The sequence below is a fragment of the Bos indicus x Bos taurus genome, chromosome 1 (genome assembly GCF_003369695.1).
Source record: "Bos indicus x Bos taurus breed Angus x Brahman F1 hybrid chromosome 1, Bos_hybrid_MaternalHap_v2.0, whole genome shotgun sequence".
NCBI classification, from domain to species: Eukaryota; Metazoa; Chordata; class Mammalia; order Artiodactyla; family Bovidae; genus Bos; species Bos indicus x Bos taurus.
Genome location: NC_040076.1, coordinates 80,172,515 through 80,199,124, shown reverse-complemented (window position 1 = coordinate 80,199,124; position 26,610 = coordinate 80,172,515). Strand labels below are relative to the sequence as shown.

General features: G+C 40.9%; 2 protein-coding genes and 4 non-coding genes across 10 annotated transcripts; 5 read left to right on the top strand and 1 right to left on the bottom strand.

The window, feature by feature from the left end:
* Nucleotides 1-1,377: 1,377 nt before the first annotated feature.
* On the top strand, nucleotides 1,378-7,929 carry EIF4A2 (eukaryotic translation initiation factor 4A2). 5 transcript variants are annotated; one of them, XR_003510647.1, is made up of 12 exons: nucleotides 1,378-1,678; nucleotides 2,479-2,527; nucleotides 2,616-2,748; nucleotides 3,041-3,180; nucleotides 3,939-4,107; nucleotides 4,202-4,311; nucleotides 4,526-4,669; nucleotides 4,970-5,107; nucleotides 5,352-5,441; nucleotides 5,814-5,893; nucleotides 6,328-6,438; nucleotides 7,149-7,929. XR_003510647.1 is itself a non-coding variant. In XM_027538611.1 (11 exons), exons 1-11 carry the CDS (start codon nucleotides 1,650-1,652, stop codon nucleotides 7,291-7,293), a joined length of 1,227 nt encoding a protein of 408 aa, XP_027394412.1. In that variant the 5' UTR covers nucleotides 1,378-1,649; the 3' UTR covers nucleotides 7,294-7,929. The 5 variants fall into 5 exon arrangements, 3 of the variants coding, with proteins under 3 accessions (XP_027394412.1, XP_027394431.1, XP_027394419.1); XR_003510648.1 differs by having other exon boundaries at nucleotides 1,583-1,678; nucleotides 2,482-2,527; nucleotides 7,149-7,792; XM_027538611.1 differs by lacking the exon at nucleotides 6,328-6,438.
* Nucleotides 2,870-2,938, top strand: LOC113899742. The gene has a single exon (XR_003512976.1). It is a non-coding gene; the product is annotated as a small nucleolar RNA SNORD2 (small nucleolar RNA).
* LOC113899727 lies at nucleotides 4,709-4,885 on the top strand. The gene has a single exon (XR_003512971.1). It is a non-coding gene; the product is annotated as a small nucleolar RNA SNORA81 (small nucleolar RNA).
* LOC113899519 lies at nucleotides 5,153-5,284 on the top strand. Its single transcript, XR_003512923.1, has one exon. It is a non-coding gene; the product is annotated as a small nucleolar RNA SNORA63 (small nucleolar RNA).
* LOC113899607 lies at nucleotides 5,468-5,608 on the top strand. Its single transcript, XR_003512944.1, has one exon. It is a non-coding gene; the product is annotated as a small nucleolar RNA SNORA4 (small nucleolar RNA).
* RFC4 (replication factor C subunit 4) lies at nucleotides 7,924-22,467 on the bottom strand. Its single transcript, XM_027538645.1, has 11 exons — nucleotides 22,206-22,467; nucleotides 20,978-21,130; nucleotides 17,977-18,055; nucleotides 14,182-14,261; nucleotides 12,441-12,560; nucleotides 10,066-10,209; nucleotides 9,774-9,894; nucleotides 9,164-9,289; nucleotides 8,361-8,441; nucleotides 8,171-8,287; nucleotides 7,924-8,081 (listed from the first exon to the last, which is right to left on the bottom strand). The coding sequence occupies exons 2-11, from the start codon at nucleotides 21,106-21,108 to the stop codon at nucleotides 7,986-7,988; spliced, it is 1,095 nt and encodes a 364-aa protein (XP_027394446.1). The 5' UTR covers nucleotides 21,109-21,130; nucleotides 22,206-22,467; the 3' UTR covers nucleotides 7,924-7,985.
* Between the last annotated feature and the right edge of the window lie 4,143 nt (nucleotides 22,468-26,610).

The following is a 26,610-nucleotide window of genomic DNA, read 5'->3' as shown; positions in this document are numbered from 1 at the left end:
TTAATTGTTGATTGATTTCCCCCATGGTTGACTGATTCATGGTAAAGACTCAAGTGAGACTTAACTGTTGGCCACATTTCTAATTAAGTATTTTCTTCAGTTTCCTGGATCCCAGATTTTTAGTAGGTTTTGGATGAGCCAACAAGGACCTCTGACCTCCATTCTCAGAAAATGTCTGGCATTATTTCAAATCTGGATTTGAACATTATAAAGGGATGGATTGGGAGCGAAATCCCTGGATGGAGGGCCAAGTACACTTTGTCATCTGGGTATAACTTTTGGTCAGAATTTCCAGCATGATAACTTTATAAAAAATAATTGTTTTAAGAAAAAAAAGAGGTATTTAGAACCAACTATGTTGAATATAATACACAAATGTACAAAGTTGAGTCATTTTTTTTCTAGTTATCATACTTTAGGCCGTCCTTCTGAATTAATGAGAAAATATTTTCTTGAGTATTCGTGCTATCTTGCGGTATGAGTGGGACTGTATTTTAAAGTTAGATGACTAAACATACTATTCTCTTTGTTTTTATTAACGAGTCTGGCTTAGGGCTACAGTTGGAAAACCTCTAGAGCTTTACGAATCATGGAGCTTAATTAAACAGCAAGGATTATATTGCTCTCAGTTTCAATAAATCAACATTCATTATATACAAGCAGTTACAATTCAAAAAACCTTTAGGGGGAAAAAAAAAAAAAAAGACCAGAACCAAAACCTATGTAATTCCAAAGCAGCATGGAGCTGTACCTGGCGAGGAAGTATCCATTTAAATTCTGGCGTTTCAAGGAATATTACCCCTATATTTGCAAAAGTTTACAATGATTTTATCTGCCATTTCTCACGCCTGTTAAAATATTATAAGCATTGTATTAAAGAGAAATTAAGAAAAGACCAGAGGCAACATGAGAAGAATAGAGGTGGCTACCCCAGAGATATGTGCAGAGCACACAATTTCTTCTCGCCTTGCACAATACACGGTAAACGGGACCTTCCAGGACATGTTGGGTGGCCGACATTTTCCGAAGCAGTAATTTCACATAGTCAGGGTCTGCAGGATGTTAAATGCTCCGGCGAAAGGCCAGGAGGCTCTTCATCTTCAAGTCAGGTATTGGTGGGAACAGGCGGAATAACCCGAGTCCCCTCCAGTGCAGCGTAGAGACTTGTCTGCCCCTCCGGCACGGAGCGCCGCGGGATTGGCGAGCTTGGCCCCACTAACCGGAGGGGAAGCCGGGGGAACCCAGAGCCCCGGGCGCCCCAGCTTTCCTTCTCTCGGTCCTGTCCAGAGCCCCAGCTGCCTCTGCTTCGGGGATGCGGAAACCCCGTAGGAACAGGGCGGGCCTGGAACGAGGTCGGCCCACCGCTTGCTGCAATATTCTTCCGCTGCAGAGCAAAGAGTTCCAACCTTCCCCAAGGTCCTGGGATTCTCAGCAGCCCTGTAATATCGGCAAATAACCTAATTTGGGCTTTAACACCGATTTGCTTAGGATATTTTCTGAGATAAGCACTTTAGGGTCTCAATTTTGTGGCTGCCGAAGCGCGAAGGAAAATTCCTCCGCAGAAAACGGGTTCCGGCCGCGAGCCTATAAAAAACGGGTGGCGCGGCCCGGCTGTCTTTTCAGTCCGGCACTGAGTGGTTCTTCGGATCATGTCTGGTGGCTCCGCGGATTATAACAGGTATGGCGCTTCCTCGGTGGTGCTCTGTGGTATAGGTCCTAAGGCGCCGGTGGAGATTGTAATAGGTGGTCAGGAGGCAGGGAATTCTGGGTTTTAGGCATTGCCTTGGGGTACAGTACCCCAGTGTCCTTCGAGAAGCTTCCATGGTGGGTAGGGCTTAGGTTGTGGGGTAAAAGTATGAAAACGGGGTGGTAAAAGAGTGTGTTTTCCCAAATACGCCTTGAATTCGCGGCCGTTTCCCCTGCCTCTGCGGAGCCCGGCGTTTAGTGGAAGCCGTGGCGCAGTCCGCAGTCGGTATAGTATAACTGGGGCCCGAAGCTTTATTCGCGGCCAGCCGCGCGGTTTGGGAGCGTTAGACGATAGGTGTGGGTAGGGGTAGGACGGCGGCGGCTAGAGGCCGGGCTGGGTGGGCCACACGTTCCCGGCGAACCGTTGGCAAGGCCTTGCCGGGCCTTGGCCCGCGTCAATCACCCCGGCTTGCGCAGTGTTAGGGGCGGAGCTCGGCGCGTGGAGCTCTCGCGAGATGGTCCGTGGCCGAGAGGGGAGCGCCCGGCGCTCGGGCCTGGGGGGAAGGGCCTGCGTCCGTAGGGTTTCAGGGCGTCCCTGGTTGCTAACCTTTGAGTGGGCGCGCTGTACGTCTTGTGCCCTGCGGCACCATCTTCCTTTGATCGTTTGGAAAGTTTACACGTGCCGGGGAGGGCGACCGGGTGAGACCGGTTATGAAAGGGCTTTTATCGCCCTGAATGTGCAGTTTTGGGGTTATGGGGAAGGGAGTTCTCTAACTGCAGTATTTTTGTCAGCAGAGAACATGGCGGCCCAGAGGGAATGGACCCCGATGGTGTCATCGAGGTAAGAAATAGATGTGGAATTTGGAACTTTGGAAAGGTGGGTTGGTTCATCCCATTTATTCCTTTATTTTTTTTTTTTTAACTTGCAGAGCAACTGGAATGAGATTGTTGATAACTTTGATGATATGAACTTAAAGGAGTCTCTTCTTCGGGGCATCTATGCTTATGGTTTTGAGAAGCCATCAGCTATTCAGCAGAGAGCTATTATTCCATGTATTAAAGGTAAAAGAACGTGTTGACACTTCTTAAAAACGAGTTAACTGTTCAACATAGACCTGGATCTTTTCCCCTCTAATATGGGGAAATTACCTTTTGGGAAACTAGCACTTATACGTATTCCTTAAAGTGAAATGATGGCAATCATCTTTCGGGACTGACCTGAAATGAAGAGAATACTCATTGCTGATCACTTTTATTGTTTGGGCATAATTCATGTTCCAAAGGGAATACATGGTGTGAACTAGAAGTAACGGTTTGATGTGGGATCGGTAAATATGTATCCTACTTTTTTTAGGGTATGATGTGATTGCTCAAGCTCAGTCAGGTACTGGCAAGACAGCCACATTTGCTATTTCCATCCTGCAACAGTTGGAGATTGAGTTCAAGGAGACCCAAGCACTAGTATTGGCCCCCACCAGAGAACTGGCTCAACAGGTATTGATAGTGTAGTTGAAAAAACTGCTTGCGTGTTGCATAGGTTTCAGGTTTCACAACTGTGAAGAATTTAAAGCTTAGTATAAATTTGTCCTATAGAGCCCTCCTTTTAACTGTCCATGCATGCAGGGAGTTTTGTTGAAAGCTAGACAGGAACTGGGTGTGCAGGTATGGTTTGCAGGGTTGTGTAACAGATTGAGAAACTGGAGGTTTCTGTTCAGGGTGGACTAGACCCGTTTTCATTTTTAAGTTTGAATGCAGTTGTGCAACATGAAAACTGCAGTGATATAATCTCTTTTGACAGTCTTAGTAGTTTGTGATACATCTGTTGCATGCTGCGTTTTCAAAGCTCACTGCTCTATTGGCTTTGAAGTAAAGCCTTGCTAATATACCTGTAGGCTTTATTAAGGCCAAGATTATTAAGTCGCAGTATCCTTCAGGGATAAATATTAACTTCCAGCTAAATCTGCTACTTTTTTATCACTACTTACACTTTGCTACACAGTGGAGGATAGTGCAGGAAGTATTTTACCTAGCTGATACCTGGGCATTAGGATTCAAAGTTTGAGGCACAAGATGTTTTCACAGAAGTCTATTTTGAGGTAGTTAGATTGGTCTGCATTTTAAGCTTGGAAGTAGTTAAGTGCTGTGCATGCAATTAAAGCTATTTGCAGACCAGATATTTGCCATTATGCTTTTGAAGTTTAGTCACAAGCCTGTAATTCTGCAGGATAATAATTAAGGCTTTTGGCTTTCAGATCCAAAAGGTAATTCTGGCACTTGGAGATTATATGGGAGCAACTTGTCATGCCTGCATTGGTGGAACCAATGTTCGAAATGAAATGCAAAAACTGCAGGCTGAAGCACCACATATTGTTGTTGGAACACCAGGGAGAGTGTTTGATATGTTAAACAGAAGATATCTCTGTAAGTATTGCTGATGAGTAGAGTTTTTATTAAAATAAAGCAAATAGTATGCCTGAGAATTTAGATATGATGGCATGACTGTATTTTTTAACAGCTCCAAAATGGATCAAAATGTTCGTTTTGGATGAAGCAGATGAAATGCTGAGCCGAGGGTTTAAGGATCAAATCTATGAGATTTTCCAAAAATTAAATACTAGTATTCAGGTGAGCTTTGTTTCAGTCTCCTAAAATTGCTGGAGATTAAACACAGGCACTATTACAGTTGAAGTGTTCTGTGTCATTCCCCCTACTTAACAGCAACTGATGCATAACTTACTTTAGTCTGGCATAATTCCACGTTCAGGGGTGCTTGACTTTAAAATGTTTTCCCTTGAGTATTGTGGAGTTGTGCTAACTATGTGTGACAAATCTTTTTAAGGTGGTGTTGCTTTCTGCCACAATGCCAACGGATGTGTTGGAAGTGACCAAAAAATTCATGAGAGATCCAATTCGAATTTTGGTGAAAAAGGAAGAATTGACCCTTGAAGGAATCAAACAGTTTTATATTAATGTTGAAAGAGAGGTAATTTTTGTAATTGTTAAAATAAAAAGTTAGGTTTTTACCTTCTTGTATAAGCACTGTGCTAAAATTACAGAAACCAAGATAGCCTTGGTTTTTGTAATAATGCTAGCAGAGTATTACACAAGAAGAAGAGGAACTGCACTAGATTGTAAAGACTGGGGTGGACCTCTTTCTTAATGTCCAGTGTCCTTTGTCTTAAGATTTGGTGCAATATGTCATTAGACCAATCTAATAAATGAGTTTTTAAAGAATGTAAGTTGGAAAGTTCGTGACTGTTACTTTCTCTTTGAAATACTGTAGGAATGGAAGTTGGATACACTTTGTGACTTGTACGAGACACTGACAATTACACAGGCTGTTATTTTTCTCAATACAAGGCGCAAGGTGGACTGGCTCACAGAGAAAATGCATGCCAGGGACTTCACAGTTTCTGCCCTGGTAAGAGGTATTCTAACCTAGTACTGGTAATTGAAGCCTCTACTAAAGCAGGATTTAGACTACAATATAGCTGCTAAGTGCTGTGTTGTCGTTCCCCCTGCTAAAAATAAAGTTGTTTCTTTACTATACCTGTCTGCTATGCTCCAGTAGCAGCCAGGGACGCTTGGTCTCATACATGTTGATAAAGTTTTAAGTTACTGATTTGATTGGTGATCCTTGAATTAATAGGTTTGTTACTTTGCAGCATGGTGACATGGACCAGAAAGAAAGAGATGTTATCATGAGGGAATTTCGATCAGGGTCAAGCCGTGTTCTGATCACTACTGACCTGTTGGTAAGTCTCTTAATGCTCTTTTTAGTCCACCAAAAGTTTGTTATTGGGGGAAGGTTTTTTAATGGCCTTTACCAACTTCAGGCTATTTGGGAGAATAAAGAAGGCCACGCTCCACAGTGAGCTATACTACTTAGTATATAGTTCATTACTATTTTGTGGCCTACATCGCACGGACTGTAGCCCACCAGGCTCGTCTGCTCATGGAATTTCCCTAGCAAGAATATAGGAGTGGGTTGTCATTTCCTTTCCCAGGGGACCTCAGGAATTGAACCCACATCTCCTTCATTCACTGAAGGCAGATTTTTACTGCTGAGCCACCAGGGAAGCCCCTGTATTACATAGAATTTGAACATCATTATCACTGTATTTCAGGCTCGTGGAATTGATGTGCAACAAGTGTCATTGGTTATAAACTATGATCTACCTACCAATCGTGAAAATTATATTCACAGGTGAGTAGATGGCATCTTGACTTAGTAATGTATTGGTGTAACTCATTGCTTTTCTACTGACTAAATTGTCTGAAAGGTAACTTCAAATCAGGGAATTAAGTATTAAGACAGTGACTTGGTAGGATATAATCAAAACTGTACTTGGGAAGATTATACACAGTGGGAAAACAGTTGTGAATGTTGCCCAAATCGTGGACTCCACAGTATACAGATCAGGTTGTTTTAGATCTGTTGGTCTTACTTTTGAGCTTTATTTTTAGTGATGCTCTTGTGTCCATGTGATTTCTTGGTGATTCCTCTATAGTTGGGATTTTCTTGGTGTTGTCTGGTAGCAATTTGAGCAGTCCCTGGTTTAGTTATAGTGGCTTTATCCCTAAGTAAATTGAATTGTACTTTGTTATATGATGTAAAAAAAGACTTTTTAAAAAATACAGGAGTCGATAGCAGCAGTTGATGACGAGATGGCACTCAGAAACGGCGTTGACGTAATTTAGGACGTGGAATCATAAGCGAAACAGCACACTGTTTGAATAAAGAGCGAGTCGGTATTTATACTTGTTTTTTTTTTTGTCATGATTATTTGATATTTTAACATGCTCCAGCTAAGGCATTTTGTATATTAGCCTGTTAGGTGGTTTGTATTGTCTGGTTTCTATCAGGAAGGTTAGAGAGATGTTTTGGAGGTAACACGTTTGAGTAATTTGAGTTACAACGTGTGAAACTGAGCAAAAAAGCAGTGATAAGTTTGGGTTACCATACCAAATACTTGTTTTCCCACTGGAAAAAGTTGTTAAGTTTCAGACAATAGTTAACCTTAAAGCATTTGTATTTGCAGTTTACAGTTCCAGGAGTGCGTCGAAATGGATTACATAACTTCTTTGTTTTATCCCTGGTGTTTTACATCTGTCCCAGGCCGACATCTGCTCTTGGCTGGCCCACTTTGGTATGGGCTTTAAATTCACTGCCCCAAACACAATACTGTCATCTGCTTTAAAAAAAAAAGTAATGCTCAAAACACCTGATGAAATCTCATTTTGCAGCCAGACAAGCCTTGAATCCTTTTGGCACTAACTGCAGAGGAAGATTTTTTTCTCTAGATATTGATGAGCAGCTAGTGCTCCAATTAGAAGCACGAACTATAACCTTGATAAGTAAACAGCAGCTGATGGTTAACAAGTGGATCATCATGTTCAGTAGTTCATGCAGCATGTGAGAAGTAATGTATTCTAATGACTGATTTCTTTTCCTCACACAGAATTGGCAGAGGGGGTCGATTTGGGAGGAAAGGTGTGGCTATAAACTTTGTTACTGAAGAAGACAAGAGGATTCTTCGTGACATTGAGACTTTCTACAATACTACAGTGGAGGAAATGCCAATGAATGTGGCCGACCTTATTTAATTCCTGGGATGAGATAGTTTTGAATGCAGTGCTCGCTGTTGCTGAATAGGCGATCACAACGTGCATTGTGCTTCTTTCGTTGGGAATATTTGAATCTTGTCTCAATGCTCATAACGGATCAGAAATACAGATTTTGATAGCAAAGCGACATTAGTCGTGAGCTCTTGTGAGGAAAGGCATTGGCTTTATCCTCTTTAGAGTTAGACTGTTGGGGTGGGTATAAAAGATGGGGTCTGTAAAATCTTTCTTTCTTAGAAATTTATTTCCTAGTTCTGTAGAAATGGTTGTATTAGATGTTCTCTATCATTTAATAATATACTTGTGGACTAAAAGATATAAGTGCTGTATAAAATCAGCCAATTATGTTAAACTAGCATATCTGCCTTTATTGTGTTTGTCATTAGCCTGAATAGAAAGGCCTTTAAAATTGATTTTTTTTTTAGCATTTGAATGCATTTTGTTTGGTATTATATTTATTCAATAAAGTATTTAATTAGTGCTAAGTGTGAACTGGACCCTGTTGCTAAGCCCCAGCAAGCAATCATCCTAGGTAGGGTTAAACCCCCAGTAAAATTGCCATATTGCACATGTCTTAATGAAGTTTGAATGTTAAATAAATTGTATATTCACTTTAAAGGTGCTTTGGTTATTTTTATTATAAATTGTTTATGAAATACATACTGAACATAGTTTTAGCAATTCTGAGTTAACTGCTGCATCACAGTAGCACAGAGGCTGATCAGCTGCAGATGTTCATCAGCACCGTCTGCTAAGCATTTATCAACTTCCTACAAGAAAATGAAACATTGTAAGTAAAACTGCCCTTTTGTGGGTGTGGTGTGTATGTTGTGCTGAAATGTAGAAAATGCCTACTTACAGCAAGTTTTTCTGTAATAATAGACTTCTGTTTATCAGAAAGGTTATCATTTTCTACCACCACATCATGGAGTTGATTTACAAGTTGAGTTGCTGCATGACCCTCATTTATTAAGTCCTATAACCAAAATGTATATATTTTAGCATTATTATCCCTTCACCCTTCCCCAAGGCTAGTAAAGTCACTTTACCTTGACCACAGCTTCTAGTTTGTCGAAAGAGCCACTCTGACAGGCAGCAAATACTCCATCAATTGTCTTAGCTGGTACTACCTAAAAGAATTAGTTTCTGGGTGAAGACAGTTGACTTCTCTACCAGTCTTGTACCTACTCCCTGTTAAATGCTTCAGGCAGCACATGTTTTGTAGCTGGATAGGTAGGTCCAGCCTTGATTATGCACACCAATGCATAAAGATCAGGCACTGCCATATAACCAGAGGAAGGCATTTACAAAATCTTTTCTCCAAGATGTCAATACAGAGCTAGTTGATCAGTTGAGCTAAGTTTGGAAAGGACTATCTGAAAACAAGGGTGTGGCACCAGAGAATTCCTTTAGTCACTTACCCCTTGGAGAGGGCCCACCCTTTAAAATTTAACTGCCACATCCCTGCCTGCATTCTGATACTCCCTAGCTACTACTATAAGCTACAGACTAAACATGATAGTATTTGGAGGTGACACCACTGGGAGGTGATTACAGTCATGAGTGCAGCCCTCGCAAATTGAATTTATGCCCTTAGAAAATATTCCTTTACCATAGAAGGATGCAGGGAGGTATCAATGGGTCTGAATTAGGAAGTATGTCCTCAACACTGGCTCTGTGGGCACTTTAATTCCCAGCCTTTAGAACTGAGAATTCTGTTTATATACCAGTCTATGGCATTTGTTGAAGCAGCTTGAATAGACAGCACATAATAAGCACTCTTAGTTGCTGAAGTAAAGTCAAGTCACAAAAAAGTCAACTACAATAATTTCAGGATACCCAGTGCTCTTACCCCAGCAATATCTGTGATCACTTTTTCTGTGACTTCCTTTCCACCAGTTAGTCGAGTAGCACTTTGAAGAAATGTAATGGCTTTTCTTAAGTCTCCTTCTGACACTTGAACAAGATAAGCTATTCCCTAAAGAGAAAAAAGTTGTTCTTAATCTGTAATGGCCAATTAAGGATGAATTTAATGGAGAATGTCAATTCTGTAGTGGCAGGATTAATGGAGACAGCCTTGATTACATAAATTATGGTTAAATTCTGTTACAATGAATAAGGGGTGTATATATTCTATCACTACCAGAATTGCATCATACCTAATTCTTGCACAGAAGTATTAGTAATGACTATGCAGAGGTTTGCTGTTGAAGAATTTGTAGTCTGTATGAAATCTGCCTCAGCTTTGAGTCTGCAATATTGACAGACAATAAATTTCTAATAGCAACAGTAAGGCTGAACCTGTAATTCCTAGACATTCCAGCTATTCATTTACCTTTGGCTGAGCAACTGGCATCAGAAATTGAAGCAATACAAAATTGACTTTTCAGAAAGGGCCTCTTCATAGGCATTCATCAAAGGCATTACTAATTTACGGTAGCTGTAACAGTAACAGTAATTACCTCATTGCTAATTTTGACATGTTCTTTATCAGCAATGTCTAGTAACCGCTGCTGCTGAATTTTATCTGACAGAGGTTTGAAGCGGAATTTAGAACATCTAGAGGTCAGAGGTTCAATTATTCTGTAAAATATTGGAAAAAAACAAGTCATTGTCTACAAAAACTCCCCCAAATAATTAAGAACAAGATTTGATGAAGGGGAAACTAAGGGTAACCTTGAAACATTTTTTTCCTCTGTTAGGGGCTATCAAAGTAAGGCTCCCTGGTATCTATCTTTAGGGCAATATACATACCGGCTGACATAGTTACAGATGAGACAGAATCGGGTGGTTTTAGACTCTTTCTCCATGGTACGTCTTAAAGCTGCCTGAGCAGCTGAGGTCATAGAATCTGCTTCATCCAGAATCACAATTTTAAAAGGAGGACATGGCTTTCCACTGATTCAGAGAAATACACAGGAGTTAATTCACACATCATTATCACAATCTACTTTAGAATGTTCTCATCACTCCAAAAGGAAACCTGTGCCCATCAGGAGTCATCTCTCTTCTCTCCCATCTTTTCCAGCCATAGGCAATCAGGAATCTCTACCTTCTGTTTCCACAGGTTTGCCTATTCTGGACATTTAACACAAATGGAATCATATTGTCAACATAATATGCTGTCTTTTGTGACTGGCTTCTTTCGCTTAATGTAATGTTTTTTAAGGTTCAACCATGTTGTAACTCATATTTCAATTCCTTTTATTGCCAAATGGATGAACATACTATCTTTCATTCGTCCATTCTTTAGTTGATGGATATTGGGTTTTCCCCATGTTCTGACTATTATGAAAGCTGCAGCTATAAACATTTGTGTACATGTGTATATATTTTCATATCCTGTCAGTACATATCGTAGGGCTGGAATTGCTGGGTCATATTTAACTTTTAGAGGAACTGCCAACTGTTTTCAAAGTGGCTGTGCCATTTTACATTACAACCAGCAATGTACAAGAGTTCTGATTTCTCCACATCCTTTGTAATACCAGTTGTTTTCTGTCTTTTTGATTATAGCCATTCTGCTGCTGCTGCTGTAAGTCACTTCAGTTGTGTCCGACTCTGTGCGACCCCATAGACGGCAGCCCACCAGGCTCTGCCATCCCTGGGATTCTCCAGGCAAGAAGACTGGAGTGGGTTGCCATTTCCTTCTCCAATGCATGAAAGTGAAAAGTGAAAGTGAAGTCGCTCAGTCGTGTCTGACGCTTCGTGACCCCATGGACTGCAGCCTACCAGGCTCCTCCATCCATGGGATTTTCCAGGCAAGAGTACTACAGTGGGGTGCCACTGCCTTCTCCATATAGCCATTCTACATGGGTGTAAATGGTATTTCAACATGGTTTTGATTTGCATTTCTCCCATCTAGTCAAGGCTAAGGTTTTTCCAGTAGTCATGTATGGATGGGAAAGTTGGACTGTGAAGAAAGCTGAGCACCAAAGAACTGATGCTTTTGAACTGTGGTGTTGGAAAAGACTCTTGAGAGTCCCTTGGACTACAAGGAGATCCAACCAGTCCATTCTACAGGAGATCAGCCCTGGGTATTCCTTGGAAGGAATGATGCTAAAGCTGAAACTCCAGTACTTTGGCCACCTCATGCGAAGAGTTGACTCATTGGAAAAGACTCTGATGCTGGGAGGGATTGGGGGCAGGGGGAAAAGGGAACGACAGAGGATGAGATGGCTGGATGGCATCACTGACTCGATGGATGTGAGTTTGAGTGAACTCCAGGAGATGGTGATGGACAGGGAGGCCTGGCGTGCTGTGATTCATGGGGTCGCATAGAGTCGGACACGACTGAGTGACTGAACTGAACTGAATGGCTCATGATGTTGATGAGCATGTTTAGATATGCTTATTGACCATTTGTTTATCATCCCTGGGCTTCCTTGGTGGCTCAGTGGTAAAGAACCTGTTGGCTAATGCAGAAGACTCAGGTTCAATCCCTGAGTTGGGAAGATCCCTTGGAGGTGGAAATGGCAATCCACTCCAACATTCTTACCTGGGAAACCTCATGGATAGAGGAACCTGGTGGGCTACAGTCCATGGGGTTTCAAAAGAGTTGGACATGACTTAGCAACTCAACAACAGCAACATCTTCCTTGGAGTAATGCCTATTCACATCCTTTGCCCATTTTTAAATTGGGTTGTCTTTTTATTACTGAGTTGTAAAAATTCTTTATTCTTGATCTAAGTCCCTTATCAAGTACATGATATATATATATTGTCAATCCAAGGTAGATATCAAAAACTGTCATTCACTTTCTATAAATTCTCAAGTGTGCTCTCATATAAAATTAAATATATGCCAGGTACCAAAAATTCAACCTTTGAACTTTGCCACCTAAGGAGTATATGCAGTTGACTAAACATCCCTATTGAATTATTATTAAAAATCAGGATTTTTATTTGAGTGTACCACCAAACCATATTTGACTAATGAATACTCCTTAGACAAAATATCAACTAAAAACCCCTGATAGCTAAATAACTTAAAATTAGTTACTAATGGAAAAGTCATTTCTAATTTTAAATAATATGATCTAATATGAAAAAAGTTGAAATTTTGGCAGAAATGTATTTTAAACAAATAAAAAGACACGGTATAAAAAAGGGAAGGTGAGCTTACTTACTCTGAACGGCTTCCTGACACAGTTAATTGGGCAAAATTCTTAACTTTCTCTCTAACTACTTGTATTCCACGTTCATCAGATGCATTTAACTCAAGAACTCTTAATCGAAAAAGTTCAGGCCTATGTTAAAATAAAAAAAAGAGAAACATCATAGAGCACATAAGTAAACCAGGTTTAAACCATATTTTAACATCTGTACATTTTTCAATAGTTTAAAATACACCTAGTTAACAATATGGATATAAGGCACACAGTCCTGTATTTTCTCTTTTGGAAAGTCATACAGTTAACATTCTAGCTTTTTTCTTTTTTTTTTTTTTTAACATTCTAGCTTTTTTCTGATACATTAAAAAAAAAAAGGTAGATGATACCACATACTGTGCTAAATTTTAAATCAATTTTCCACTTTGTACTGTTCATAAACATCTTGCCATATCATGATAAACACTGTAAAAATCATTTTAATAGCTGTGACTTTCTAACCTAAGACTGGTAACATCCTTCCATTGTTAAACATTTAGTTTTAAATATGTTACAATTTAAAATGAAGGTGCAATGTAGCATATTTTGAATTCTTTCCAAAAAGTATCTTGCTATAAGGAAAACTACTGGATCCAAATATGAAGTTTATTTATTTACTTTTTAGTTCTTTTAAAAAAATTATTAAAAGTAGCTCTTCGTAGGAAAATCTGAGAATTTAGAAGAAAATAAAAACACCTGGCATATCCTGCTAAACCACTGTTTTAATACTTCCTTCTAGTTATTTTTCTATGTGTGTGTGTATATATACACATAACATACATACATACATATATATATATATAAAACTTACTCTAGAACAACTAATAGTAAACTATACTTAACAGCTTCTTTATGACTGCATTGCTAAGGATGGTTCAGACTGGATCTGAGTTGTGGAATTAATCAAAAAAGCTCCTTTAAAATTTTCTTGAGAAAACAAATGTTGCTGTCAAAATACTAGGTTCAGAGCAGCTTCCCCTTTTGTCTTCCTTGACATCTCAACAGAACTGATTATCCTTACGTATTTGGTGGTTTCAGAGGCATCTAATTATTTTCATGTGTAGGATTTCAAATGTACCCTTAGGCCATATGCCTGATATTAAAATCCTGGACAAATTAAAGATAGCTGCTGTTATGTTGGTGCATGTTGCATGGATACCATATAGGGGCTGAAATATATCTTTTAACTTTAAATACAGGGCTCCAGCCCCCCCTACTGTAACAGCTGGCTAAGCTAAACACAGTCAGTCTAGGAAGAGGACTCTAAGAAGGTGGCTCACAGAGATTTTCTGCTGTACCTGGAATCATACTGCATCAACTAGGACACTCTGCTTACACTTAGGATACTTGAGGGCATGAAGCTGGCCCAGCCACTTTAGAGGCAGGCCCTGGGAAGTCCAGAGCAAGAAAGAACTCAAGAAGGGGTGGTCCACATCAGTAGCATCAAAACAGCAAATTCTATGACACAGACATGAACATGACCATTAAGAGTAATGAAATTATCAGCATGACTGCAGATAGGGTTCTCTAGTCTCCAAAATGACAATGAGTTTTAAAGTGATGAAAAAAAATCACGAGGCTCCTTGTACATTCAAACGCTTGAACAACAACCCAACAACAAACTCACAGAAAAACCAAGTGCAAAGTTTTAGAGAAAGAAAAGCAGTACCAGAGGTTCTTAGTGTCGTCTTAAAAGAGAAAGAGAGAGATTTCAACTTACCCGAAGAGTTCCCTAGCTGCTGCCAAAATAGTTGATGTTTTTCCAGTTCCAGGTGGCCCGTAAAACAAGAGATTAGGGAGCTGCAGAAGTTAAGATTTTATTTTTAAAAAAATTATATTCTGATGCACCCAGGTTAAAAGTGACTGAAAATGTCTATGGAAGAGTACAATGACTTCCTTAATAGGGCATATATGTCTGAAAACAAAGATTTCTTAATATAACTGCTATTACAGTAATAATACTACTAAATCCTGCTTTTTCACAAACACTATCATTTTTCCCAAAGATGTCTTTCTAGTATCTTAAACTGAATCAATACTTACAATTGTTCTATATCTAATCTAATACTTAGGTGGGATTTTCAAAGCTGGAATTAAAAACCTCCTATTTGTGAATGAAATCCTGAGCTTCTGTCAGTTCCTTATCTCACATCTGAACTCATGACCGGGCAAGATTTTATATTTTATAAAGATGTCAGTTGGTTCAAAAGGGACACTGACCAAATTGGATTTGGCCAATATCAAGGAAAAAGGAATGAAAATGGCATACTGGGGCTTTCCATGAGCTAAAGTTCCAAGAATAGAAACATTAAAAATAAAAAGCATCTATTGTCACACAGTAGTCCACATCATGATTATGTACCCCGCCTGTAGGGATGTCTGCATATATTTCACCAGTAGAAGATAGGATAAGATTAAATAACTAGTTCTTATAAACCTTAAATCTAGCTGGCTTGGCTCCTATCAAACAGTCAACTCATCTGTGGTACAGATTAACAAATGTACTAAATTCTAACAAGTACTGTTATGAAACTGTATACTTTAAAAATTTTTTTGATTTTATATTGGAATATAATTGGTAGTTTCAGGTGTACAGCAGAGTGATTCAGTTATATATAGGCATGTGTCTTTTTTTTCAAATTCTTTCCCCATTTAGGTTATTACAGAATATTAAGCAGAGTTCCCTGTGCTATACAGTAGGTCCTTGTTGGCTTTCTATTTTAGATATAGCAGTGTGTACATGTCAATCCCAAACTCCCCATCTACCTACTAACCCTTCCCCTCTCTAGTAAGGATATGTTTGTGTACTAAGTCTGTGACTCTGTTTCTGTTTTGTAAGTAAGTTCATTTGTATATATTTTTTTAATTGCTGTACATAAGCTGTATCGTATGATATTTGTCTTTCTCTGTGAAACTACAGTCTTCAGTATGTCCTTTCCTGTACGGCAACCACTGCACATAGGAAACTAAGCAGTGAGGTTTATTTGCTTCCACTCTTGCCCCGTCCTCCCTCTTCCCATCCATTCATTCCTCACTCAAATCAGATGCCATGCTACTTGCTACTTAAAGCTATTCACCATGTTCAAACTCTACTGAGAAAAGCAAAACACATCCCCAAATCAACTTGCTTACTATAACCTACAAGGATGTCCATGATTTTCTCACCACCTCTCTCCTAGATTCCAACTCACAATGGCCTCCAACAGCTAAGCACTTTCTGGCTTGCACATATACTTCCCCATGAGCTGAAGTCTGACTCCGTTCTTCTGTTTATCAACTCCTCCCATACTACAAGTCAGACGCCTCCCCTGACCACCCAATCTAAGGAGGGTCTCTTCTGTTATTCTCCCATTGGTCTCTGTTGCACTTGATGTAATTTGCAATTATTTATTGTTATTTATTTAGCTGTTGGGTTTAACTTAAAATACCTGTTCACCTCACTATATGGAAAGCTTGAATCTTATTTGTTCTACTCACATCTATGTTCTCAGTATCTCCTGCAGTACTCAGTATGTGCGAAGTAAATAAACCAATACATAAATATATTAAAAAACTATTACTGTTACACTGGTAACATACAGTTTAAGATACAAACTATGAGATTCCCTATTTAAAAACAAAAACAAAATCTCCCAGCCATCTTCATTTTTAAGACTTCATTTTTACTTTGCTCCAACTACTTCAGTAGTTGTAATGATTCATCCAGTCAACTACTACATACAATACTTTAAATTCTTTACAATACAGTAAAATTATGAAGCCTTACATTATGTAATAGTCTGATAATATATACATAAAGAGCATTCAAGGACTGTACATGCAATATCAGTTCTAAAAATTGATTTCTGAAAAAAAGTCTCTTATAATTCTACTTTAATATTCTTTAGTGTAAATGAAGGAATGAATTATTTTGCTTTAGTCTTTTTTTAAAAAAAATTTATTTGTATTGGAATATAGCTGATTAACAATGTTGTGACAGTTTCAGATGGACAGGTAAGGGACTCAATCATACATATACAATTATCCATTCTCTCCCAAACTCCCCTCCCATCCAGGCTGCCATATAATATTAAGCAGAATTCCCTGTGCTATACAGGTTATCCATTTTAATTTCCTTTACAAAATTACTTCAACTCTAAGTTTCAAAAAACTTAAATCTGAAAAGAAACACAAATTATTGAACAAGCGGTTAAAGAAGAAAATTCTTAATTCAGCCTTGTAAATTAGATGCCATAAAGTCAAGAACTGGATCATAATCCCACTTCATTTTTTTAAGGAGTTGATGAATCATAGCAATTAAAAAACATCATGTCCTGCAATCTGTGTAAATATTAGCATGCAATTTAAATTGTATGTCATTATAAAATTAAAAGCTAAAGGTATGTGGATCAAATTAAGACAAATACTAGTGAAGAAGATTCAACAGTTTTATAAATATAACTTCTTTCAAATATATACTGTTGCAGTGTAATTCTAGGAAGAGAACAATGGCATCAAAACCTAAAGAATCTCTAATTCAAAACAGCCAGGTTGAGAGGAAGGAAGAAAACTGTCAGAATACAGCAAAAACCACATCACACTATCCTCTGCAACTGTTTCCCTTCCTCCACTAAGCTCTTATAACACTTTGCCTTATACAATTTTAAACTCCTAATTCTTCACATGGGTTTATCTTGTCTCTGAATTAATCGAAAATGCAACTCACTCAACGACATTTTATCCTATGTCACAGCAGGTGACATGATGCTGTAAACTCACTCAAGGACATTTTATCCTATATCACAGCAGGTAACATGATGCTGTAAACAGAACACTTTTTTTTTTGGTATTGTATTGAGAGTTCAAATCCTAAAATTAGGTGAGCAATCATAGTTTCAAAGAATCTTTTACTCTTCCTCATAGTACCTATTGTTGTTCAGTCGCTGTTGTTTTTGACTCTTTGCAAACCATGGACTGTAGCACGCCAAACTTCCCTGTCCTTCACTGTCTCCTGGAGTTTGCTCAAACTCATGCCCATTGAGTTGGTGATGCCATCCAACCATCTCATCCTCTGTCACTCCCTTCTCCTCTTGCCCTCAATCTTTCCCAGCATCAGGGTCTTTTCCAATGAGGCTCTTCACATCAGATGGCCAAAATATTAGAGCTTCAGTTTCAGCATCAGTCCTTCCAATGAATATTCAGGGTTGATTTCCTCTAGGACAGAATTCTCTCATTTATTGTACTTACATGTTTATTCTATCTCCCCACCAAAATGAAAGCTCATGAGCAAAGGGACCCAGTCTATCTTGCTTAATGGTCTCTACTTGTGTACCATATAACCATGCCACCATAGAAGAGATGCTCAACAAATATTTGTTGAACTACTCCTCCACTGTACAAATAGTAATAAAGGGCCTACTATGTATATACAGAATAGTATTTAAAAGGGACTGGAAGCTATAAAGGAAGGAAGAGAGTGAATGAATTCTCAAATCTCCCAATGACTTTAGGACTCCAGACAGCATATGCTACTCACATCAGCTCCTTCTAAAGACTTTTTAAGGACTGCAACCACTTCTTCCTGGAAAGCAACTTCATCCACACATTTTGGTCGACTGTGGGCGGGAAAAAAAAACTTATTTAGTATATTACAGTAGCCACAGAAGTCTTTCCTTTTGCTAAAATACCAATGATAATTCTCTCATATCAGTAATGAAATGAGAAACTTTCATAACTGGATATGGAAACCCTGTCTGTATTCACTTCAGGCAAATACATACTTAGGAATGAAATTAAGTGACTCCTCACTGTTCCAGATGCACTGTTTCCATCTGTTGTGCTTACAAAAATTATGCAATATGATTTTATTTTATAACATCACAAATGCCAACTGGTTCAAAATGTAAAGTTAACACTTGCCTAGTAAGTAACATGTTTCGTTGCACCTAAGCTGAAAAGAGACCTATTTAGCAACCTCAAAATAGATAACAATTATGGCTAATACAGTTACATATATGTTACTGTGTTGTTAATTGGTTAAAACCAATTTCTTTTATCACCTAAGTGCACAAAAAATGCATACCTATTCACATACCTATTCACTTGAGCACTGACAAAATAAGCTTAATCAATATCAAGTATAACTTTTGTCTTACGTAACTAATGATGTTAACCTAAGTTATCCAACACTAAGGTTATGCTTTAGTGCTTAGTTAACTAATCAAAAGCTCTTTTCTATTTATACTTTTCTAAGTAATCAGGCCAACGCCAGAAAGAATTTATGTCAGATGTTACCTTAGAAAACCAGTATGTATTATAAACCAGGGTTTCATATTCAAATACCTGCAGAGTCCAGGCAGATAACAAGAGTGAAAAATTCAAGTTTAAGACAAGAGACACTAGTAGGGACTATGGTGAAGTGAGGAACATACTACCTTTCCAGAATGAGCAGTATTCCATTTAAGTGTTTTCAGGTGAGAACCTGAATACAGTGCTGCATAATCTCCTGAGAAGCTGAAAATCTAGATTTTAACCTTTGTGTAATTTATTTAATGAAAAGATTCTAGACTTTTATGTGAAATTTCCAACTTTTAAAACCATTATTGATGCCAAACAAAACTTATGAAGGCCTTACTTTGCTTTAAGTAATCTGCAATTCTTTGGTAATAACTGAGGGTACACTAGGGGTTACAACTACTTGTTATAATATCACTTAACTGACTGAAATTTAATAGCCCCATCGTGTTGTTTTTGCCAAAAATGTATAAACAAAAGCTCAACAATTTCCAGTTACCAGTAATGAAAAGAGGAACAGATTATGTGGACTTAAGCAAAACTCCTAAGAGCTTATGATCAGCTTATAGAAACTTTGTTTTCTTCACTGCTGTATCTCAGCCCCCAAAACTACAGACCTCAGTAACAGAGAAGGCTGTAGTTCATGCAGAAAATAAGTGAATTGAGCTAGAGTATTCTAAGGTACATTTCAGTTCCAAGGTTCTATGACTTATACAATTGGGTGATTTTCTTTTAAAGATGATTTTTTAAAAAAAAAATAGTATTTGTTTATTTGGCTGTGCCAGGTCTTAGCCACAGCATACAGGATCTTTGATTTTTGCTTTGGCATGTGAGCTCTTAGGATCTAGTTCCCCCACCAGGGATAGAACCTGGGCCCTCTGCATTGGGAGGACGGAGTCTGAGCCACTGGACCACTAGGGAAGTCCTAATTGGCAACCCTGCCTCTTGAGAAACCTATATGCAGGTCAGGAAGCAACAGTTAGAACTGGACATGGAACAACAGACTGGTTCCAAATAGGAAAAGGAGTACGTCAAGGCTGTATATTGTTACCCTGCTTAATTTAACTTATATGCAGAGTACATCATGAGAAACGCTGGACTGGAAGAAGCACAAGCTGGAATCAAGGTTGCCAGGAGAAATATCAATAACCCCAGATATGCAGATGACACCACCTTTATGGCAGAAACTGAAGAGGAACTAAAAAGCCTCTTGATGAAAGTGAAAGAGGAGAGTGAAAAAGTTGGTTTAAAGCTCAACGTTCAAAAAACTAAGATCATGGCATCTGGTCCCATCACTTCATGGCAAATAGATGGGGAAAACAGTGGAAACAGTGTTTTATTTTTGGGGGCTCCAAAATCACTGCAGATGGTGACTGCAGCCATGAAGTTAAAAGACGCTTACTTCTTGGAAGGAAAGTTATGACCAACCTAGATAGCATATTCAAAAGCAGAGATATTACTTTGCCAACAAAGGTCTGTCTAGTCAAGGCTATGGTTTTTCCAGTAGTCATGTATGGATGTGAGAGTTGGACTGTGAAGAAAGCTGAGCACCAAAGAATTGATGCTTTTGAACTGTGGTTGGAGAAGACTCTTCAAGAGTCCCCTGGACTGCAAGGAGATCCAACCAGTCCATTCTAAAGGAGACCAGTCCTGGGATTTCTTTGGAAGGAATGATGCTAAAGCTGAAACTCCGGTACTTTGGCCACCTCATGCGAAGAGTTGACTCACTGGAAAAGACTGATGCTGGGAGGGATTGGGGGCAGGAGGAGAAGGGGACGACAGAGGATGAGATGGTTGGATGGCATCACCGACTCGATGGACGTGAGTTTGAGTGCACTGCGGGAGTTGATGATGGACAGAGAGGCCTGGCGTGCTGCAGTTCATGGGGTTGCAAAGAGTCGGACACAACTGAGTGACTGAACTGAACTAAAGCAAGGCAAGGACTTCCCTCATGGCTCAGATGGTAAAGCGCCTGCCTACAATATGGGAGACCTGGGTTCTATCCCTGGGTCCGGAAGATCTCCTAGAGAAGGAAATGGCAACCCCCTACAGTATTCTTGCCTGGAAAATCCCATGGACAGAGGAGCCTGGTAGCCTACAGTCCACGGGGTCACAGAGTCAGACGCAACTGAGCAACTTCACTTCACAAGCAAGGCAAGTCATCCTCCTAAGTTAAACAGAAAAAGTGACTCAAAACTGGTCTGAGAGTAATTTATTATTTCAACAAAAATACGTGTTCTTACTATTTTTCCACCCACGGAACAGGTTTGGCTTTCTTGTTCTCTCCACTACTTCTGGCAGTGGCAGTTACTCCTCGATCCTTAGTCGGCGGTGGTTTAGTGCTGATAGATGCGCCTTTTAGAAACGCCTGCATGGTTACTTCACCCTGACCAGGTCTAAGACAGAAAGGGAAAAGCTCTTTTGAAACCATTATGAAGAAGTATAGCCTGAAAGCACACTTAACCCCGTATAGACATTCAATAAATACTATGCGAAGGGCATCACTCCGTGACCTAGCATCCTCTGAATGCATTCTACTGAGCACTAGTGGGACATCAACAAGCCAAAGTACTAAAGGAACTTAAAATCTACTTACAGTGAGTGAATTATAGAAAAAAGGCCTTCCAACTTTTTGTTAAGTACAATGGCATTAATGGCCAAACTGTACAGGGGTCTCAACAGTCATCGGCCTAGCTCTTGCTCAGACCCTAGAATGGACTCAAAAATTAGGAGGAGTACCAGGACCACAAATGAAAACCCTCTGCTTCTCATGGGCCTAGAGCTCCACTCAAGAGCCTATTTTACTGGCAGAGCCTGTGCTTGCTTTCAGAAGCTTTTGCGGGAGAGGAGACACTGATGTTAAAATGTAAATAGCTGTTTTTCTGATTGCATGCTCATGTGAAGAAATCGAAACAACGCAGAAAAGCATGAGGAATTTACAAAATCTCACCCAGAAGATAAGTACTATCATTCAAGTAAACATTCACCCAAGCAGCACAAGGCTGTTTTTAGGGATAGTTTGCCTGAAAATCCCCAGCATTAGTGGCAATTTTTTTTCACTGTTGTGTTTCCAGGGCCTGGCACAGGATAGATGCTCTATAAGATTTGGTGACTGAATTACCATTTATCAGACCCAGTTTCCCCTTCTGTAAAAGAACCTAAAGACCTATTTCATAAGGCAACTGAGTTAAAAGAACTGTGCAAACACAAAGCTCTGTGCTTAGCATTAGGAGTATATAATCAATGAATAAAATAAAGTGTTAATATCTGTAAACTAAGGTTTTCAACGTTGTTGGATTAGTCCATCCCTGCCACAGGCTGTAGTATCATCCAAAGCAGGGCTTTGAAGGATAAGACTGAGCTACCCGTACACCAAGGGGTGCGCAAGGGGTGGAAGACATCACAGGGGCATCGAGGGAGCAAGAATGGAGAAAGGCGAAGGTAATCCTCGCAATTTCTCCGGCTGGTCACCTGTTCTCCCCGGTTCCCCGCGCGTGTTCCCCGGCAGTGCCTGGGCCTTTCAGTCGCTCGTATCGAGAGCGAGGACGCCGCCGGCTCGTTCCTGAGATTTCCGGGACAAGGAAAGGGCGAGGTGGTCACGAAGTCTTAGCTCCGTCCCCCAAGCTGAGACTCTCAGGCCCAGGAACCCCCGAGCGCAGAGCGGGGACACTTAACAGCTGCCGCCTTCAGCAGCAGCCTGAGTTCCCGCCGGCGAAGGGCAGGGCGGGAATACGCCGCACGGCACGTCACTTCCGGTCCGCCGCGCGCGCCCAGCCTTAAGGGAGCCGCGTCCTCCTAGCCGGGTACGCTGTGGGTGGGATGGGAATGAATGCGGTGGTGTAAGTAAAGCTCCACCCTTCTCTCGCGCATCCCTCCGACTCGAGGCTGCAGGCAAGTGAACTTGAGCACGGCCTTCTGGAAGAGACGCTGGGGCCGCGAACTCGGGTGCTTAGCGGCTGGGGTCAGGGAGGGCTCCGAGAGCCGACCCGCAAGGGTGCTTGGGGAGGTGAATACGGGGCCTCGAATCCCGCAGGTCCACCTTCTTTGTGGGGACGAGCCTGCGGAAGCTGTACCGCACTATTAATTCTTTGGCAGTCATGGGGAGTGTCACTGACATTTCTGCGGCGACACAATTCGGCCTGCAGCCTGTTTTACCTTAAAGGACGAGAATAGGGGAGGATGGAGTCTCTCCTTCGCCAGAAGAGGGCGCCCTGGAGATCCCTGTCCTCACCCTTCGGCTTGGTCGTCGCGAGGCTCACCGTGAGCGTAGACTGAAGATGCTTTTCCTTGCCATTTTGGGTGCATGTGGCTTATTATCTCTATTAGTGTCTGCCCGTTGGTGAGCGGGAGGACATTGCCGTGCAGCTATGGTCAGCTAATCCTGGAGCCCTGCCCAGAAACCTGGTGGTGCGCCACCAGGGTACAGGCAATGTGTCCTCTAGGCAAGTGTTTGAGGCCACCCTTTTTATCTTTGCCCATTGCTTGTTTTAGCTTTGAATTTTTTCTAAATGTTACTGAAATTTAACCCGTTTGAAATACTACTTTAGTTTCAGGCCTTTTTCTAATTACTCTAACCTGCAGGATTGATCTAGGTCTTCTCCAGATGAATATTTTCTTCAGCATAAACTTATCACGCGTTTTTAACTACATGTTTATTCATTTGTCTTTCAGCAAATGCTTATGGCGTGTCCTTAGGCTGAGGGGTGCTGGGGATGCGACAGAGAACAAGCTGGATCCTGCCCTCAGGTAGCTTTACAGGTAGCCTAGGACAGTGACAGTGCATTGTGTTATGCAGAGGAAGTAGGGGCCCTGAGTACATACATCCCAGGCCTAACCTAATCAAGGGGTTAACCACAGTAAGGGTGCTTTGTGCTACTTTGTAACTCTCACAGGCAGGGCCTGATATAATCTCTCAGTTCAGTCATGGCTCAGTCCTGTAGGACTCCCTGCGACCCCATGAATCGCAGCAGGCCAGGCCTCCCTGTCCATCATCAACTCCTGCAGTTCACTCAAATTCATGTCCATCCAGTTGGTGATGCCATCCAGCCATCTCATCCTCTGTTGTCCCCTTCTCCTCCTGCCCCCAGTGCCTTCCAGCATCAGGGTTTTTTTCCAATGAGTCAGCTCTTCGCATGAGGTGGCCAAAGTATTGGCGTTTCAGCCTCAGCATCAGTCCTTCCAATGAACACCCAGGACTGGTCTCCTTTAGGATGGACTGGTTGGATCTCCTTGCAGTCCAAGGGACTCTCAAGAGTCTTCTCCAACACCACAGTTCAAAAGCATCAATTCTTCAGCACTCAGCTTTCTTCACAGTTCAATTCTCATATCCATACATGACCACTGGAGAAACCATAACCTTGACTAGACGGACCTTTGTTGGCAAAGTAATATCTCTGCTTTATAATATGCTGTCTAGGTTGGTCCTAACTTTCCTTCCAAGAAGTAAGCGTCTTTTAATTTCATGGCTGCAGTCACCATCTGCAGTGATTTTGGAGCCCCCCAAAATAAAGTCTGCCACTGTTTCCACTCTTTCCCCATCTATTTCCCATGAAGTGATGGGACCAGATGCCATGATCTTAGTTTTCTGAATGTTGAGTTTTAAGCCAACTTTTTCACTCTCCTCTTTCATTTTCATCAAGAGGCTTTTTAGTTCCTCTTCACTTTCTGCCATAAGGGTGGTGTCATCTGCATATCTGAGGTTATTATTTATCCTGGCAATCTCGATTCCTGCTTGTGCTTCTTCCAGACAGTGTAAAAAGTACACAGGTTACCTATCTGGTCACTGGTTTACATTGTCAAAACCATCAAAATGTACACTTAATGTTTGTACATTTTTATTTTATGTAAATTATACCTAAATAAAGTTGATAAAGATCGGATGTTGACTCCCAAATACCTCACCACCAACCAGTCAGAAGAATGTCCACAGGCTGATCATGCCCTACTCCTTGAATACTGGAAGACTCCTCACTAACCCCTTCATGGCAGGACACGTAGTCTTGATTAGTCCACCGTGGCCCCCTTTGCCTTTCTGCACTGGTGCACAGAGGCTGAATTTTGGCAACATGAGTAGTGATTTCCTCAATCCTTGCCCAAAGTGATTTATTCATGCAACTATAAGGGAAAGGACACGAAAACCTTTCAGGGACTATTGGATACAAGGTGTGAGTTGAGGTACTCAATCTAGGGACCCAAAGCATCCTCATATAACTCCTTTGTTGAAATGGATGGATAGGTGTCAGGTAATAAATGGAGTTTGGACCCAGCTCTGGCTCTTGGTAGGTCTCTGGCTCCACAAACTCACCGGCTGGTCATTTCCCTGGTTCTCAAAGGACTAACTGGAGCAGCCATGCTTAGGTACTGGCAATAACCACACTGGTTCCTTGTCCTGTGTGGGAAGGGCTAGTAGAGAAAACCAACTAGACTAAAACCACCTTACATTCCCCAGCCAAGATGGTAACTAAAAAACAATACTATATGAGGTATGTGGCAAATAATGGTGCTCCCCCAAACTGAAATAAGCAGGAATAGTGGTCTTTATCACACGCCTTTTCCATCCATCAGTATGGTCCCTGTTAAAACTAGATTTATCTTGGAGGATAGCAGTGGGTTACCATAGGCTCAACCAAGCAGTAGCCTTCCCAATTACAGATGTGAGCTGTCTTGCTAGATCAGATTAAGATGGTCTTAGATATACAGTATACAGCCATCAATCTGATAAGCGTATTTGTTTCCCTCCTTATCAGAGGAGCAAAGCAGCTCGCATCCACATAGGACAGGACACAGTATACACTCGCAGTGTTAGCCTGAAGCTATGCTAAATCTGCCCTTTGCCATTGTGTCCCACTTTCTGCAACCCCATGGCCCTTTGCAATAATACAGTCTTTCATTTATTTATTTCTGGCTCTGCTAGGTCTGTGTTGCTGCCTGGGCTTTTCTCTAGCTGTGGAGAGCGGAGGCTATTCTACGTGCAGTTGCAGCCTTCTCATTGAAGCGACTTTCTTGTCTGGAGCACAGGCTCTAGGGCGCTTGGGCTTTAGTAGTTGTGGTTCCTGGGCTCTAGAGCACAGGCTCAGTAGTCGTGGCGCATGGGCTCAGTTACTCCTCAGCATGTGGGATCTTCCTGGACCAGGCATGGAACCTGAGTCTTGCACTGACAGGTGCATTCTTTACCACTGAGCTGCCAGTTAAGCCCCCATAATATAGTTTTAAGAACATGGGCCATTTGGACATTCTGCAGAAGATCACATCACTTACATTAAATGATCAAATGAGTAAGAAGTGACAAATACATGGAAGACTAAAACACATGGATTCTAGAGGGCAGAATAAAGGCTAGATGAAAATTCAGGGGGTTACCACATCAGTGAAGTTTTTAGAAATCCAGTGGCTTGGGGCATGCCCTCCCATCTCCACTGCATTAGGACAAATTATTATCTGACATCTCCCACAACAAGGAAGAAAGCACGATGCGTGGCAGGCCTTTTGGATTCTGGAGGCAGCACATTCCATATTTAGAAATACTGCTCTCATTTATTTCCTTGGTGACAAGGAACACTTACAGCAGAAACGGGTTGTGTAGCAGATTGAGGCTGAGGTACAGGCATCCCTTGCTCGTGGGCAGTGCAGCCAGTGGGCTCCACATAGACACTATGGGACTAGAGTTGTCTGTGGTGAGAAAAGATACCATGTGGAGGAGAGCAGGATTGCAGCACAAGACCCTGGGGCTTGGCCATAGGTGCAAATCTATGCCATCTGCATCAGAGAAGCATTCAGAAAAGAGACCCTCCTGTGCTAAAGAGCCCTGGCAGAGATTACACACCTAACCTGGGACGTAAAGTGACTGAGTATCCAGATTTGCCACCAGAAGCTGAGT

Excerpts from the sequence above, each read along its gene's own strand:
- EIF4A2 (XM_027538611.1), top strand. The coding sequence starts at position 1,650 with ATGTCTGGTGGCTCCGCGGATTATAACAG. Across the intron at positions 4,312-4,525 it reads AATTAAATACTAGTATTCAG|GTGGTGTTGCTTTCTGCCAC; the intron begins GTGAGCTTTGTT and ends AATCTTTTTAAG. Across the intron at positions 4,670-4,969 it reads ATATTAATGTTGAAAGAGAG|GAATGGAAGTTGGATACACT; the intron begins GTAATTTTTGTA and ends GAAATACTGTAG.
- RFC4 (XM_027538645.1), bottom strand. The coding sequence starts at position 21,108 with ATGCAGGCGTTTCTAAAAGGCGCATCTATCAGCACTAAACCACCGCCG. Across the intron at positions 9,895-10,065 it reads ATCTGTAACTATGTCAGCCG|AATAATTGAACCTCTGACCT; the intron begins GTATGTATATTG and ends AATATTTTACAG. Across the intron at positions 8,288-8,360 it reads AACTAGAAGCTGTGGTCAAG|GACTTAATAAATGAGGGTCA; the intron begins GTAAAGTGACTT and ends TTTTGGTTATAG.